The sequence below is a fragment of the Mobula hypostoma genome, chromosome X1 (genome assembly GCF_963921235.1).
Source record: "Mobula hypostoma chromosome X1, sMobHyp1.1, whole genome shotgun sequence".
NCBI classification, from domain to species: Eukaryota; Metazoa; Chordata; class Chondrichthyes; order Myliobatiformes; family Myliobatidae; genus Mobula; species Mobula hypostoma.
The window spans coordinates 14,000,063-14,018,439 of NC_086128.1; the positions used below are offsets into that span (position 1 = coordinate 14,000,063).

An 18,377-nucleotide genomic window follows, 5' to 3' on the forward strand; every position below is an offset into this window, starting at 1 on the left:
TTACACTTTGATTACATTTTATTAGTTACATGAATTTGCTTTAATAACTCATGTGAAATGATTCAGACGACACACCCGTGCAGCAGGGGACTGTTCTCGCCCACTCCGCTCCGTGGACGGCTGAATATGTTTTTCAGGAAAATGTTCACCACTCCTCTGTCTGGAATCCTCTCAGAATGAATCCTCGAGGGATCCTGATGCAATGGAGCATATTCCTTGTACTTCCTGTTAAATAGGAGATAATTCAGTGAAGTGGATTTAAAGTAGGAAGTACCTTCTGCAATTATGTTGGAGCAGTACAATCTGATGAGCCGTTGGATCCAAATGCTACTCTATCCTCAGTCAATAGGAAGGTACTGTTGAAAGTTAAGATTATTTAAAAAGTTTTTGTCAATGATTTGACCAAAACCTAGAGACTGCAAGTTATTAGTGTTATTCACTGATAATGCAGTCATGTATATTCAGATCAAGTATGTCCCATAAATGGTGATTTCCCTATGTTCGTTTGAAGAGACAAGACAAAGTCTAATTTTCTTGCCCCCCCCCCCAATAAAAACCTAAATTTACCTGACTTTGAATGTCAGCTGCCTTTTTTCCTACCTGTAGCATCCACTTCTTTGGGTTTCAAGGTAACAAGACTTTGGTTGGTTGCAATAAGCTCAAATTCCAGGACAATACTCAAGTTTTAGATTAACAGACACAGGGCAATTAACCTGCTTCTAAGTTAACATTTTGATCTTTTTATCTATGCTGACAGTGAAAGTAATGCATTGATCTTTAAACTGCATGACTTCTATCTCTAATTTGTTATCCTAGGTTAATGACCTCACCGTAACTCTTTATGCATAGAACAAGCATAGAATTTTCCACAGTTTTCACTTTATTAGCCTACCCCGCTGGTAGAAACTTGTCTTGCCATGCTTGAACATGGGTTTATTTAGTTTATACCCTGGACAATCTCTTGGTCTTTCATCTTCAATCTACGTACAAGCTTTTAGATGGAACTGTTTCTGGGTTCAGAGTTTAATAAGAAAAGCCAACTGCCAAATCATCTCTGAATTAAGTTTGTAAACACGAGGAATTCTGCAGATGCTGGAAATTCAAGCAACACACATCAAAGTTGTTGGTGAACACAGCAGGCCAGGCAGCATCTCTAAGCAGCATCTTGGGTATCTGTACCTCTTCCTAGAGATGCTGCCTGGCCTGCTGCGTTCACCAGCAAATTTGATGTGTGTTGTCTGGATTAAGTTCCTCTCTCTCACTGTGCTGCTTGTGAACACTAACCTGTAGGTAACAGCTACAACTCCAATGATGCTAGCAATGAGAAACATTCCAACAAGTACTAGTGCCTCAGTGGTATTTGGTGTCCCACCTGCAGCTGAGAAAAGAGTTTTGTTAATCACTCAAAATTACATTAGTTTAGTTAATTAATGTGCAGAATATTGATGACAATTTCAGTGGTTCAATGGTTCCATTTAATTTCAGAGAATGTACATAATATACAACCTGAAATTCTTACTCTTTGCAGACACCCACGAAACAGAAGAAAAACCCCAAAGAATGAATGACAGAAAAATGTTAGAACCCCAAAGCCTCCTCCCTCCTCTCCTGCATAGACAGCAGCTGCTTATTCCAGCAGAAAACATCAGCACCCCCCCCACCACCCATAGCAAAGCCCTCAAAGAGACCATGATCTAGAGTCCAACAAGAAAAACACTGTTCAATCTCTAAGTAAAAATCAGAGGATGGGTAAGTACGTGTGGAGAAATAGTCTAACAGTGCATGCACCACATTATAGGAAGGATGTGAGTGATAGAGAGGGTGCAGAGAAGATTCACCAGCATGTTGCCTGGGCTTGAGCATTTCAGTTATGGGAAGAGACCAGAGAGGCTAGGTCTGTTTTCCCTGGAATAGAAGAAGTGACATAGTTGATGTATTATACTGTATATACAATTATAAGGGCTCTGGATAGGGTAGGCTGCAGGAAACTATATCCCTTATCAGAAGTGAATAAACCTAGAGTACATAGATTTAGGGTAAGGGGTAAGAGATTTACAAGGGATCTAAGGAGGACCTTTTCCACCACGAGAGTGGGAATCTACTGCCTGAGAGAGTGATGGAAGCAGAGTCACTGACAACATACAAGAGGTGTTTAGATGGGCACTTGAATCACCTAGTCTTTAAAACCTGCGGGTCATATGCTAGAAGATGGGTTATGACAGATAGATGCCCATTGGTGGCATGGACATGGTGAGCCAAATAGCCTGTTTCCATGCTGTATAACTCTATTAATATATTGGGTTTTGTGACATTAATTTCAAGTATATTCAATGTAACAGTTTTCTTTAATCAGGTTTTGATCTTGCCAATTCTAGTCATCTAGTCTGTGCTAAACTATTAATCTGCCTAGTCCCATCAACCTGCACCCAGACCACAGCCCTCCATATCCCTCCCATCCATGTACTTATCCAAATTTCTCTTAAATGTTGAAATTGACCCCACATCCACCACTTCTGCTGGCAGCTCATTCCACACTCTCACAACCCTCTGAGTGAAGAAGTTTCCCTTCATGTTCCCCTTAAACATTTCAGTTTTCACCCTTAACCCATGACCTTTGGTTGTAGTCCCACCCAGCCTAAGTGGAAAAAGCCTGCTTACATTTACCCTACCTATACCCCTCATAATTTTGTATACCTTTATCAAATCTCCCCTCATTCTCCTACACGCTAGGGAATAAAGTTCAAACCCAGGAGTTCCCAACTTGTGGTCAGTGGACACCTTGCTGAATGGTATTGGTCCATGGCATAAAAAATATTAGGAACCCCTGCCTTAACCTATTCAATCTTTCCCTATAACTCAGGTCCTCAAGTCTCGGCATCATCCTTGTAAATTTTCTCTGTACTCTTTCAATCTCATTGATATTTTTCCTGTAGGTAGGTGACCAAAACTGTACACAATACTTCAACATATGTCTCACCAATGTCTTATACAACTTCAACATAACGTACCAACTCTTGTACTCAATACTTTGATTTATGAAGCCCAATGTGCCAAAAGCTCTCTCTATGACCCTATCTTCCTGTGATGCATTTCAAGAAATTATGGAACTGCATTCCCAGACCCCTCTGTTCTACTGCACTCCTCAGTGAAAACCTATTACTGTGTAATCCCGACTCAGGTTTGTCCTCCCAAAGTGAAACACTTCACACTTGTCTGCATTAATTTCCATCTGCCATTTTTCAGCCCAGTTTTCTAGCTGGTTCAGATCCTGTTGTAAGCTTTGATAGCCTTCCTCACGGTACACTACGCTCCAAATCATGGTGTCATCAGCAAATTTGCTGATCCAGTTAACCATATTATCATCCAGATCATTGATATAGGTGACAAACAACAAAGGACCCAGCACTGATCCCTGCGGCACACCACTAGTCACAGTGTCCAGACTTCTCCTGGGAAGCCAATGTCTAATCTAATTTATTACTTCATTTTGATCAACCTCCCATGTGGGACCTTGTCAAAGGCCTTGCTAAAGTCCATGTAGAACATTCATTGCCTTGCCTTCCTCAACTTTCCTGGTAACCTCCTCAAAAAACTCAGTAAGATTGGTTAGACATGGCCTACCACACACAAACCCATGTTGACTATCCCAATCAGTCCCTGTCTATCCAAATACTTATATATCAGGTCCCTTAGAGTACCTTCCAATAACTTTCCCACTACTGACGTCAGGCTCACCAAACTATAATTTCCCAGTTAATTCTTGGAGCCTTTCTTAAACGATGGAACAACATTAGCTATCCTCCAATCCTCCAGCACCTCACCTGTGGCTAAGGATGTTTTATATATCTCTGCTAGGGCCCCTGTACTTTCTGCGCTAGCCTCCCACAGGGTCTGAGGAAATACCCTGGGGATTTACACCCCTGTAATCTGAAAAAGGTCGATAACCTCACTGCTGCTTTGCCTCACTTCTACAGACTCTGTCCGTTTCCTAAGTAAATACAGATGCAAAAATTCATTGAAGATCTCCCCCACCACTTTTGGCTCCATGCATAGATGACCAGTTTGGTCTTCCGGAGGCCCAATTCTATCCCTTGCTCTTCATATATCTGTAGAAACTCTTGGGTTTCTCCTTCACCTTGTCTGTTAGAGAAAGCACATGCCTTCTTTCAGCCCTCCAGATTTCCTTCTTAAGTGTTCTCTTGTATTTCTTATACTCCATAATCACCTCAATTGTTCCTACCTGCCTATACCTGCCATGCACCTCCTTCTTCTTAACCAGGGCCTCAATACCTGTCGAAAATCAGGGTTCCCTGAATCTGTTATCCTTGCCTTTTATTCTAACAGGAACATACGAACTCAGTACTCTGAAAACTTCACTTCTGAAGGCCACCCACACCCTTGTCAGGAAACATATTGTCCGAATCCACACTTGCCAGATTCTTTCTGATACCATCAAAATTAGGCTTTCTCCAATTTAGAATCTCAACCCGAGGACCAGATCTATCCTTCTCAATAATTGTCCTGAAACTAATGGCATTATGATCACTAGATGCAAAGCATTTCCCTACACAGATGCCTGTCATCTGCCCTGTCTCATTCCCTAATAGTAGATCTAGTATCGCACTCTCTCTTGTATTTCTATTTATTAGCTGCTATTTGTGCATTTATGATGGATATTGTCTGAATCCACATTCCGTGCTTTGTCTAGTTGAAGTATAATAGCATAACCACTAACAGCTGGATTACCATCAAGTTTATGTGGTAGGTTCCATTGGAAATGCGGAAACAGAAGTTTACAGAGGAAATATAAAATGAAAGGTAGACAACATGAAACATTAATCTGTACAAGTTGGTGTGATTATTGCTCCAGTTCTGATTCATAGAGCAATGCAGCATGAAAACAGGCCTTTCGGCCCAACTGGTCTATGCTGACCACAGCATCCTCCCTGGTAGAACCAGTTGTTCACGTTCAGCTCATAACTCTCCAAGCCCTTCCTCTCCGTGTACCCATCCACATGCCTTTAAATGTTGCAATTGTACCCTTAACTACTTCCTCTGGCAGCTCATTCCAGGTACTTACTACCTCTGTATAAAGTTACCTCTCAGGTCTCTTTTAAATCTCTCCCTTATCATCTTGTATCTGTGCCCTCTAGTTTTGAACTTATCTACTCTGAGGAAAAAGACTATCAGCATCTATCTTATCCATACCCCTCATGATTTTATAAACTTCCATGAGGTCAGCCCTCATTCTCCTGTGCTCCAGGGAATAAAGATCCAGTGTGGCAAATTTCTCCCTATAAACCAGGTCTTCTCATTCACGCAGCATCCTTGTAAATTACTACTGCACATCTCCATTTTTACAATATCTTTGTCATAACAGTGTGACTAAAACTGTACACAATACTCACCGATGATTTATATAACTGCAATATAATGTCTCTATTCCTAAACTTGATGCCGTGACTGATGAAGACCAACATGTTAAACACTTTCCTCAGCACCCTGTCTATAATTGTGCAGCTTTCAGTGAACTGTATACTTGTATTCCCAGGTTCCTCTGTTAGCAGCCTGCCGTTCACTGATCCACTGGCTCTTTGTAATTCATTGTAACCTGCTTTGCTATGAATAAGTCTCCTTGATTTAGTATCAACAGCAAACTTGCTAATCATACCATGTTCATTCACATCCAAATAATTTACAGAAATTATGAATAACAGAGACCTCTGATGCCTGGGGCACCCCGCTAGTCACAGGCCTCCAGTCGGAGAATTGAACTTCAACCATCACCCCCTGCTTCCTATTGTTGAGCTAATATTGAATCCACCCCTCCCTGAAGCCCATGCAACCTAATCTACCAGATTAGCCTGCCATACGGGACATAGACTTGCTCCTGGCTGCGTATGGAGAGTAAATGATCAACTAATAATGAGATTAAGGAACTCCAGTTCTTATTCAGTTGTTTTGTACTGGAACTAATAAAGATATACTCCTGACTTTATTCGTTCCATTCAGAATAGATGGCAGAATATATTAACATAACCGAGGGTTGCATGATACTCACTCGTTTTGTTAAACGGACTTACTTGGGTTCACGTCAACATGTGCACTGGCAACAGCCAAACTGACTGCATTGGTCATCGAAACATTCACACAGTAAATCCCAGAGGAGTTGAAGAATTGGCGAAGGATAAGTTGACATTCATCAGCGGGTAGCACTTCACTGCAGTCTGTTTGCTGAGGATTTATACAGTCTGCATCCAAGATAACAGTACAAATCTCACTTGGGAAGCTGAAAAATAAATTACAATACTTAAAATTGCACTTTCTCATTGTGCAACTGTTCTTTCATCATAAATCAGTAGAAGAACATGAACAAATTTTAAAGGTGCCTTTTGGAATATCTTGTGTGCTGCTGAAAAACGGGAAATAAGTAATTAGGTTTAGAATGACAAGATTTTATCATCAAAGCACATTTGTCCTTGGTCTGATCATAGGTGTTGAAGTGTTGCATTCCCTCAATATGTAAATGACAAAAAAAAAGGAAATTCTGGCAAAATATCAGGAACTGGACTACTGGTATTTCAAACTGAATCAATAGGATTGCAGTTAGGACCAATTATCTTTACAGCCATGTTAATTAAATTGTTCAATTCAACATTTACATACCCTTGATGTACAACATCTGTTATTGTACTTTGAAGTTTTATTCTCAAGCCAGTTGCAAGGTTATCATGAATTTTTGAAATAGTAATGAATTACAAAGAGATCTGGATTGGTTAGGGAGATGGGCTGAGAAGTGGCAAATGGATTTCAATTTAGTTAAGTGTGAGGTGATACATTTTGGACTTTCAAACCAGTGAATGGCAGAGCACTATCAGGTATTGCAGAACAGAAGGACTGGGGGTATAAATTCACTGAAAGCAGCCACGCAAGTAGCCTGAAACATTTTCTCAGAATCGTTTATATTGCTATTGCAGGTGGAGCCAGGTTTCAAAACCACTGGTTTACAGTAATGAAGAAATTTAATCAAAATGTATATGCACCACACCTTCCTTGACAAGTCACTGTGAAATCCACAGCATTTTGCTGCATCTCTGACACAGAGCCAGGTATTACATTTGAAATCTGCACAATTTCCACACTTTCAATGCTCTCTGAAAGAAAAGGAGAAGCAAGACAAGTCATAATCCAGAAACAGCCAATCTCAAATCTAAATTCTGGTAACAGCAAATAATTCAATTAATCTTAATTCACTGATAGGTTTGAGTATGCATGAGTTGCACCACAAAATTGCCAGCAGATGATAGGGAAATGGGTCAACCTTTTATTTGGGGATCCTGTTCTGTGCACTAGTCCAGTACGTAGCAGTGTGATGAAACCAATTTCATTGCATTACTTTGGGCCAATCTGTAGTTTGACCTTTCTATACAACTGGACATTGGAATTGGGGCATAAGGCAACAAATTCCATTGATTTAGGGGTATTTACTTTTCTAGTAGTGTATTACATTCAATGTTCCCTCTAATATTTTACAGCTGTGTAGACCAACCATTGCTCTGAGCAGGAAATTTTTATACGGCCTGAAACCTGCATGGCACTTTAACTGTTTTTTTTTGGTAATATGCATACTATGAATATTTAGAATGCCAGTTGAAAAATCAAATACTTTTGAATTTATTTATTAATTGACAGGTATAATGAAATACAATACAACAAAGAAGATCTTTCACATTTTGTAAATTTTTTTTCATCTGTCTTTATTACAAATCCATTGTCTATACACGTGACAACAAAGGCCAGGTGCACGGGAGCATTTCAGTCACTGTGCGGCTGCACACCCACACAGCCTAGAGGGAACAGTGATCACATTAGTAAGCTCCAAAACTGGGCTTATGGGAATGAACTTTTAATATCAGTTTAATTAAAAGAAATTCCGGCACTGCTTGTTATTATCCAGAGTTGCTCTTTTGTTGCTCTCAAAAACTATTAAAGTGTTTTATCCACAATGACAAAGCTTTTCTCTACTTGTTGTGTAATCCAGTGATTGGTCAGACAATAGTCATTACCAGCCATCACATCAAAATCTTAAATTAATTTTTTTTGCATCTTTCAAAGTAATAGAACACTTGGCTTTCATTAGAATTTAGTAGCCTGATAGTTTTGAAAGTATTTCGATTTGATTAATCCATTTGTTGGTGGAGATATCTATTTCAAACCCATACTCACGAATGGTATTGATGGTAGTCGTGAAGGTGCCATAGCGATAGATAAAGCAATTATTTGCTGGGTCTTCCAGAGCCTCTCGTTTCACCAGCAGCAATCCCTGATTAGTGCCTGTTGCAGTTGTCTCACTATCTAGAATCAAATTTGTAGCAGGTTCATCTATAGATTCATAAAATTACAGTGGATAAACCAATGACATGGTCATTATGTTCATGGCATCATATTGTGACCTTGTTGCTGAAGGAATGAACACTCAACAATATTGCGACAATGTATTTTAAGATTTTAAGGTTACAGGAAGAAGGCAGGAGAATGGCATTGAGAGGAATAATAAATCAGGCATGATATCATGGTGGAACAGACTCGATAGTCCAAATGGCTTAATCCTGCTCCTGTGTCTTATGGTCTTATGGCCTACGAATATAACCCTTGGTTGCAGTAATTTCAGATCACAAAATTCCTGGTTTTCAATCGAACTTTACCACTCAATGAGATTACACTAAAGGAAATAATTTTGTCAAATTTAGTCTAGGCCAATGCAGTATGAGTTTCAGATCTCTATAAAACATTTCAATTCTTTTTAATTATTTAAAAGTTATTTAAAGAGTGCAAATTGAAACTTACCAGTTGGTTGTTCTGAGGCAGTGTTTTCCACATTTGGAGCTTCATCAGTGATGAAGGTTGCTGCAATGATAGCCTCATCAGTGGCAAGAGTTGCTGTATTTACAGTTGCACTGGTCGCTTCCACATTTATAGTTTGCTCTGAAACGGCGATTGCTGCATTTAAAGCTTCATCAGTGACTGGGGTTGCTGCATTTATAGCCTGTTCTGGGGCTGCAGTTGCCGCATTTATAGCCTGTTCTGGGGCTGCAGTTGCCGCATTTGTAGCCTGTTCTGGGGCTGCAGTTGCCGCATTTGTAGCCTGTTCTGGGGCTGCAGTTACCGCATTTGTAGCCTGTTCTGGGGCTGCAGTTGGTGCATTTGTAGCTTGTTCTGGGGCTGCATTTATAGCATCATCAGTAGCAGGGCTTGCTGCATTTATATTTTGTTCTGAAACAGCAATGGCTGCATTTAAAGTTTCATCAGGGGCAGCAGAATTGATGGTGGAAGAAGGAATCGGAAGAGTGACAGTGAGAATTATGATTGGTTCCTGCTGAGATGGTGGTACTGGGGAATCAGATACTGGAGAAGTTACAGCTATAGGTTCAATTGTTGGTGGTTGAGAAGGAGCAGTATTTCCTATGAAAGAAAAAAGATGCATTTCTGAAATCTTTGTCAGATATGCTGGACAGAGGCTAAGTTAATATCAAATTCATTTGTATCTTTCTACTTGAGAGTTAAACAAATATACCTTAATGTACCAACATTCCATATCTAATACCTTTAAAAATGACTAGTCATTTATTATAATATTAAGAGCAAGAGATAAAGCTGCTACCATCTGTATTGAGTGCAGGGCGGAGTTTTCAACATCTTCAGGTAACATCTTGCTGAATATAGAATTGCATAGTTGCTATTGAACAACAACTCTACTGGTTTTAAATGACATTTGAAATAATTCTACAGATATTTAGACATGTCAATGTCATTAATAATACTTAATTCACTATTTCAATGGTACATATTTTAGTCTTGCCACGTGAGTCTATTGCAAAACTGGGAAATGATGAGTTATCTGCAGTTATGCTTGCAATGACTTTTCAAGAATCATCCATTTTAATACCTTGGTTCAGCAAGATCAATCCCTAAGCAAAAACAGAAAATGCTGGAAATAATCAGTAGGTCAGGTAGCATCTGTGGATTGAGAAACAGAGTTAATGTTTCAGGTTTACAAGTTTACTTCAGGACAGTTCTGAAGAAAGGTAATTGATCTGAAACATTAACTCCCTCCACTGATACTATCTGATCTGCTAGTTATTTCCAATATTTTCTGTTTTTATTACAGATTTGCAACATCTGCTCAATTCTGCTTTTTTTTAATCACTTCCTAATTAAGGCATGGTATGGTGTGGTAGCATAACAGTTAGTGCAATGCTTAATGTCATAGTTCGATTCTCACCGTTGTCTGTAAGGAGTTTGTACGTTCTCCCCTCCCACAACCTCCCACATGTGGGTTTCCTCCCATATTCCAAAAACGGTTAGGATTAGGGCTGGTGGGTTGTGAGCATGCTACCACTGACGCCGGAAGCATGGCGGCACTTGCAGGCTGCCCCCAGCACATACTCAGACTGTGCTGGTCATTGACGCAAATGGCGCATTTCATTGTAGGTTTCAATATTTTGATGTACTTTTAATAAATAATGCTAATCTTAAATCTTAATCTGCCACATGAACACTGAAGTAAAATGACCCATCTACTTGTTTTGAGAGGACAAAGAACCAAACAGCCACACGGATTTTGACACACCACGTTCAAGTTTTTCTCCCACAGTCCAAAGACTTTATTTGTAATTATTGAGAAGTCAAATATATTAAATTCATCCTTCATCATCAAATAATTTATGATCATTAGTGACGAGTGGAAATTTAACAAAAAATTGATTGATTAGAACAGTTTGGAGAGTCTGGCTACATCCTATTACAAGATTTAGCCAGTCAGAAACATGATTTGTGAGACTTGAAATCCAGAAACAGGTTACCACTGACAATAAGCAAATCTACTCCCTTAAGGAAGCATATTACACAATAACTTGACCTTTTCTGTAGACAGAGCCATGTTTTAAAGAAAAATAAATACAATACTTCAGAATTTGAATTGTTCCTTTCTCATTCTACTACCTACTTCCAACTCAGCCTTTGCCCCTACTTCTGTTTACCTCCTTCCAAAAGCCTTGGCTTTTAGACTCATCTTTAGACTCGTACTTGAGCAGATCCAAACCTCAGCAGCCTGTGACGAAACTCACACCAACCCCTGTTAACTCGTCAGTCTGACTCATCGCTGACTTATTGGCTCTCACTTAAGCAACACCTCAATTTAAAATGTCTTACTCTTGTTTTCAAATCCATCCAGGGCCTTGCCCTTCCTCTCTCAGTATTTTGTTCCAGCCCTACAACCCAGTGAGATCTTAGAAATGCTCCAATTTTTCATCCTCAGCTTTAATTAGTCCACATTCAATGATTGTGCCTTTAACTGCCAGAGCCCCAAGCTCTGAAATCCACACTCCCTCCAACCACCCCACCTCTCTACCCCTCTTTCTTCCCTTAAGGTACTTTTTAAAATCTTTCTGTTTGACTATGATATTAATTATCTGTCCCAATATTTTGCTTGATAATACTTCTGTGCATTTTACTACCTCAAAGTTAGTTTTTAAATGAAAGCAGCTGTTAATGCTTTCTTCTTGAAACAATTCAAATCTGCAGATTTTAGGATCAACATGACCAAAACTTCTGTTGCCCTTTTGCTTCACTCAGCTACAACAGGCAAATATGAAAAGTAAAAGTGTTATGAACAATTTCAGCTTCAACCCCAGTGTTTTTTTATCTTGGAACTTTCCTACCTGTGGAAACCTCCCCTGCAGCTGGCTGATTAGATGCAGGGGACACAGCCAGTTCAGAAATCACAAAGGGGGGAGATGATGTGGGGTCAAAGCTCATGGTTGAGGTAATCGGATTTGAACTCTCAGCAGTTGGATTGGCTGTGCTGCACACGGAAGATGGTATGGCAGCCTGTAGGACTACTCGTGGCTTGAAAACTCCTGTTGAGAGGTAGATATGGGTCACCGTATGCATCTGGGAGATAAGGGTACCACTGCCATCTCCAAAATCCCAATTGAAGCTGACTTCAGCATCTTTTAAATACTGGCTAGGATCATGGAGTTTAATTTCAAATAGAATAGCCCGGTTCTGTATGAAGCTGTTGTCTGCATCATTGAGATCACTGATCTGGGAAATGTCAACAGAGAATGGAATCTGATCTGTACAGAGAAATAAAAACATAAATTAGTACAGAATTCAACTTAGAAATTAAATACAGTGCCGTTGTGTTCCAATCCAGAAACAGCTTGGTGCAATAACATACCCTATCGTAGAGAGCACTTAAGTCTGTTGCACAAAATAACCCATTTATTGTAGCACAAACAACAGGAATTCTGCAGATGCTGGAAATTCAAGCAACATACATCAAAGTTGCTGGTGAACGCAGCAGGCCAAGCAGCATCTGTAGGAAGAGGTGCAGTCAACGTTTCAGGCCGAGACCCTTTGTCAGTTAGTCCTGATGAAGGGTCTCGGCCTGAAACGTCGACTGCACCATTTATTGTAGCAGCTTGCAAACTTCATTTGAAGGTGATTTTTTCATGAAGTCAACTCTTAAAATGCAAACCACATTGATTCAGATTTTACTGGCCAATAAACACATTTGGAACTCTCTACTCTGGAAGGCTGTTGAGGCTCAATCATTGAATTTATTCAAAACAGAGATTGCTAGATTTCTGGATAGTAAGGGAGTCAAGGGATATGGGGATAGTGCAGGAAAATGGAGCAGTGGTAGAAGGGCATCTTTAATCTTGATGAATGGTGGAGCAGATTAGAAGGGCAAAACAGCCTACAGCTGGTCCTGATTGCATAGCTTCTCTGCTATATAATATAAAGGAGAAGAAAGAGGGAATCGAATTTCATCATTTCCCCAATCCTGAATGAAGTCACAAATACAGGCTCCTAATAAAAGGAGATTATCAAAGAATAGAATTCTAGAAAATTTACAACACAAAAAGAGGTCATTCACTGTGCCCAATACATCAACCGTTGTATTTTTTCTTGCTTTTGATTTTGCTCTCCAACCCAATTCTTAGTTTATAGTGTGAGCTAACTATAATATTGCAAGCTAGCCAAATGTTACTAGTCAAATCATAAGACAGTAAGCATCTCATACTTTTCTCTTTCCAGGAAGCTTACCAATAGTACAAGAATTATTCTGTTCACCCTGAGCAGGCATTATCCAAAATGTTACTCACAGGGTCATGCTTCACTTGTGAAAAAATGCATTCTGATTTCACTCCTCAATGGCATGCCCCTTCTTGTAAAATGATATTTTTTGTTCTTGATTCTTCTACCAAAGAAAATAATTTCTCTGTATCAAACCCTGCAAAATCTCTTTGTCATTTCAATTAGATCACCCCCAAAACATTTCCAAATTCAAGCAAGTATATTTTTTGCAATCTGCTACTGTTTCTGGTAATAGTTTCCAGTAATTTGCTTACAGCTGATATTAAACTAATAGATCTGCAGCTAAAGTCATAGAGTCATAGAGAAGTACTGCACAGAAACAGGTCATTTGGCCCATCTAGCACATGCAGAAACCATTTTATCTCGCTTCTTCTACTTCCCTTTGAGTTTTCAACATAAAACAAGGATAACCTCAACCTAGAATCACTTTGGATATTACAACTAAAGTATATAACATTTTTTCATTTATTTATTTTAATATTTGGGTGGAAAACGTAATCCATCTCAAATTGTATTATTTTTCCCGTCCAGGTTTCATTATATATTAAATTCCTTCTCGTCTTACTTGTAGGTTCCCTTAATCCTGATAGTTTTGCTTGCATCAATCTTTAATGGACCCATTTTATTCCTTGCAACTCTATCACTATATTTATTATAAGCAAGAGAAAATCTGCAGATGCTGGTAATCCAAAGCAACACACACGTGATGCTGGAGGAGCTCAGCAGGCCAGGCAGCATCTATGGACATGAAGAAACAGTCGAAGTTTCAGCCCGAGACCCTTCTTCAGGTCTGGCTATATTTATTAAGAACTTTTCAGATAACTTGCAAATTTTACTTTTCATATAAGTTTTCAATCTCATTATCTTCTTTATATCCCTGTGCTTTTAATACTGATCCTAGCCTTTTCATCAAAAGGTCAATCTTTGGGGGTGGCTTTCATATCTTGTCCATTCCTGTGACCTCTTTAAAAGGTGCTAATAGGTTGCCTTTGTAAACATCTCCAATCTCTGTGGAGGAGGGCTTCCAAAGTGCCATTTTCTAGCCAGTCCCAGGGTTTAGATCCAGTGATGTTGATGAATTACTGATACATTTCCAAGTCAGGAAGGGGTACAATTGCAGGGGAATGTAATAGAAAATGAAGCTTGCTGCCCTTGTCCTACTTCGTAGTGGATTTGCTGGACTTCCGCTTTTCCTTTATATTTATTGTTGACTGTGGTTGATTACAAGAACAGAGACTTTTCTCTTGGAATCCATCTATTGTAACAAATACTCCTTTGGATATTTCTCTCTTCCAGAATCTTTTATGGCTGATGTGGACATGTGTTAATTAAACTGCAGACAACTAAGTATTAAATATATCCAATAATAAACCTTACACTTTGTCAAATAGTTTTATCATTTGATGTAGTTGCTTACCTGTGACTGTAAACTGCGAAGTAGCTTTTCCAATAGGAATGAATTTCTCACGTCCACGATAATGGTACACAATCACCTCCATGGTAAAGGATCCTAATGGGATATCTGCTGTGTCAATGGTCAGCAGAGAGGAGGGACCATCTATCACCTGCCAGTACTTCCCTGGAAGATAGGTCAAAACATATCAGTACATCAGCTCTTTATGACAGGCCATGAATCATTTTCCTAGCCATGAAATAAAAAGATCTGGAGTGCTTAATTCTTCTCAGACCACCATAACATGTTCCAATCAAAGCAATTCTTAGCAGTCTGTTCTCAAAATCCTGCATTCTTTTCTCTAAAGCAGAACATTTCTTTGAGAAACTATTGTGCTCAGAATTGCATGCAGCATTTCAAAAATGCTCCTGTCCATTAACTTAATGAATAGATTAACTGAATTTACATCCACCCTGAAACAAACTTGAATTTTCTGCTCTCAGTGAATGTTTATTAATGATTTCTGAATCACACCCATAATAAAATACATTTCTTTATGCTTTATTTTATCAATAGAACTTATGAAACCTAATATCGACCAGCCTAGTAATCAATTAAAATTCCAGCAATTAATAATTCAGGATCAGACCCTCCAAACCACACTATGCTGTGTTGAAGCCCAACTTTGTGTTGTGCTACCATATTATTACACATATGGGGATCTGGGATAAGCCCCTAAAAATCAGATGTCATAATATTCATACCAAGTGTTTGCCAAACAAAGATAAATTTGGATCCTTTCTTCCTGGAGGTCCTTGGAAAGGATTTTCCATCTGGAAATACTTCATCGTCGTTCTGCAGCGTATCATTAGGATATACTGGCTCACCAGCATTTATGTGTGTGCCTATATGATACAAAAGGCAAATTCATATACCTTATACCAAAAATAATGCTCTTATCAAATAAACATTCATGCCATTTATTTTAGTACCATTTTCTATCTCACAAAGAATGTTGTAAAGTCTATGAATTTGGGAGTTTTGTCCTTAAACACTTACCAAAACTATTTTTAATGTCTTTATTTTAAAAGTAGCAAAATTGCTTTGAGCTAAAATAAACCTGGTGTGGTCTGCCGCCTGACAACACATTTGAATACACTTGAAACTAAGTTTTATGAGTGTTTATGCAACATTCCTGCTGGTTACTCATTTCCCATTTATTTGGTGTCTGAAATTTTAACAAAATTGCTCAAGAAAGGCAATCTGAACTTTAAATACAAACTTAGGATAGTTCTGATTTAAAAGGACGGCTCAGAACTCTCAATGGGGGAATCTATGAATCAGTTGTTCCATTTACTGGAGAGGTGTGGAATATGCTACAAACATAGAGCAATAAAAGCGAACAGGAACACTGCAATATTAATCCCTGTTCATCCCTGTGAGTGTGCTCCACATTCCTTGGCTGATCTGTACTTTAACTATATTAACATGTTTTTTTTATCCTTAGTACAATTACCTCACAAAAGCCTAACAGTTTCAATTTTAATTATATCAGGAACTATGCACGGTTTCCACTTTCATTAGTGTGAAAGTCCTTCCTGACTTTTCCTCTCAATGGCTTGGCACTAATTTTTATGCCCCTTGAGTTTCTGTCTATTTACTCCATCAAATCCTTTAATCATTTTGAACACCTCAGTTTACCCTTTAATCATCTGTGTTTGAGGGAATATAAACTGACTTCATGATTTAGCCCTTTTTAGGCCTGGTATCTTGCTTGCCTTAATCGTCCTTCATACCACCAATGATTACCAACCCCCCCCCCCATCCTGCAACACACAGACACACAAACCCCTTTTCCCCTTACAAGCCACACACCAAGATAGTTTGCAATTAATGACCTATTTTATGATTTGTGAGTATTTTTGAAGTGTTGGAATTTCTGCATTTTGAAGTCTTAGCCCTCAATCAGCTGTAGTGAAAGGAATACAATCCTAGTGCTCTAATTTCATCCAAAAGTCCAGGCTTCATTCTGAACAAACCAAGTCAGCCCAAATCTTGTCTAAGTTTGCATTGCTGCTGGTTATCCCCCAATTTTCATTATTCTTAGACAAAAGAGTAATTAGTCAGCATTACCATTCAGAGTGCAGTTTTCAGCCCAAACAATCCGTCCATCAGAACGAATGGTCTGATTCCTGTTGAATTTCAAGTTAATGTAGAAGGTGGATTTAGCTCCTGTTAAAGTGGGGGCGTCGTTGTTAACTTCAACTGAAATTGGCCCTCCTGTGAACAAGAACAAAATCCAATTGTGCATTGCTTAATCATGCAGGTTATTTACAGATGAATTGTAAATTGTTCACAGCTCCTGGCTATCCAATCTTAATCCAAAAACGTATCACCGGATTTGAAACAGAATGATTATTATCCCATGAGGATTTGAATCTGCATGGTACTGTTAACCAATACAAGGGAAATGCTCAAGAAATTTATCACTGTTCATTTTTTGTTTGCACAAAGAACAATTAGCAATCATGGGTTATGTTAGCATTGAAGTGCTGGAATACTTCAAAGTGAACTTGAAATTCTTTTCATACTTAGAAGTTAACTTAATCGACTATACAGTAATTTCTTCAGTAGAAATATCTATAGAGTATTTATAAGAACATTAAAAGAGTCACAGAGAGATGCAGCACAGAAAAAGGTCCAACTCACCCATCTTACAGTAGTCCTACCCTAACCTGCAAACCCCAGTACCCCTGCCCCCCCACATGTTCCACCACTCACCCATGCATTAGGGGCAATTTATAGCAACCAGTTAACTTACTAACATGCATATTTTGGGGACGTATGGGAGCAGCACATGCTGTCTCAGGGAAAATAAGCAAACTTCACACACATAGCACCCGAGGTTACGACTGAACCTGGGTCGCTGGAGCTGTGAGACAGCAGCTTTACTAGCTGTACCTATGTGGAGCTCATTAGGTGAGAAAGAACTTCCCAGCTAAAAGATGACAGTTTTAGCATATATTTCTCAAAAATTAAACAATTATATAAAACAAATCTAGGAATCCACAGGGGTCTGTGTTGGAACCAGTTCTTTTTACATTATTAGTCAATGATTTGGATGATGGAATTGATAGCGTTATTGCAAAGTTTGCAGGTGATATGAAGATAGGAGGAGGGGCAGGCAGTTTTGAGGAAATAGACTACAGAAGGAGTTAGACAGATTAGAAGAATGAGCAAAGAAATGGCAGATGGAATACGGTGTCGTGAAGTGTATGGTCATGCACTTTGGTAGAATAAATGAAAGGGTTGACTATTTTCTAAATGGAGAGAAAATACAAAAAACTGAGCTGCAAGGAGACCTGGGAGCCCTTGTGCAGGATTCCCTTAAAGTTCATTTGCAGGTTGAGTCTGTGGTGAGGAAGGCAAATGCAATGTTAGCATTAATTTTGAGAGGACTAGAATATAAAAGCAAGGATGTAATGCTGAGACTTTATAAGGCACTGGTGAGGCCTTACTTGGAGTATTGTGAGCAGTTTTGGGCCCCTTATCTTAGAAAGGATGTGCTGAAACTGGGGAGGGTTCAAAGGAGGTTCACAAAACTGATTCCAGGATTGAATGGCTTGTCATATGAAGAGCATTTGATGGCTCTGGGCCTGTAATCACAAGAATTCAGAAGAATTGAAGAACCTAAGAAATAGGAGCAGGAGTAGGAGTAGATCATCCAGCCAGTAGAGCCTGTTCCGCCATTCAGGTAATGATAGAGATCTAGAAGATTATAAGGCTAGCAGAAAGAAGCTTAAGAATGAAATTAGGAGAG

General features: G+C 39.1%; 1 protein-coding gene across 3 annotated transcripts in view; it reads right to left on the reverse strand.

Annotated features, from left to right (window-relative positions):
• pmela (premelanosome protein a) overlaps positions 1 to 18,377 on the reverse strand; it is a 30,166-nt gene continuing 11,789 nt past the window's right edge. The window contains exons 3-12 of one of the 3 annotated variants that reach the window (XM_063038043.1): positions 16,691 to 16,837; positions 15,322 to 15,462; positions 14,582 to 14,743; positions 11,721 to 12,137; positions 8,848 to 9,462; positions 8,227 to 8,355; positions 7,049 to 7,154; positions 6,084 to 6,289; positions 1,285 to 1,378; positions 1 to 225 (exon numbers count right to left, since the gene is read on the reverse strand). In XM_063038043.1, coding sequence (XP_062894113.1) covers positions 63 to 225; positions 1,285 to 1,378; positions 6,084 to 6,289; positions 7,049 to 7,154; positions 8,227 to 8,355; positions 8,848 to 9,462; positions 11,721 to 12,137; positions 14,582 to 14,743; positions 15,322 to 15,462; positions 16,691 to 16,837 — 2,180 coding nt within the window. In that variant the 3' untranslated portion in view covers positions 1 to 62. Of the gene's footprint in view, positions 226 to 1,284; positions 1,379 to 6,083; positions 6,290 to 7,048; positions 7,155 to 8,226; positions 8,383 to 8,847; positions 9,463 to 11,720; positions 12,138 to 14,581; positions 14,744 to 15,321; positions 15,463 to 16,690; positions 16,838 to 18,377 lie in introns of all 3 variants that reach the window. The other 2 variants (XM_063038042.1, XM_063038041.1) reach the window with 2 other exon arrangements.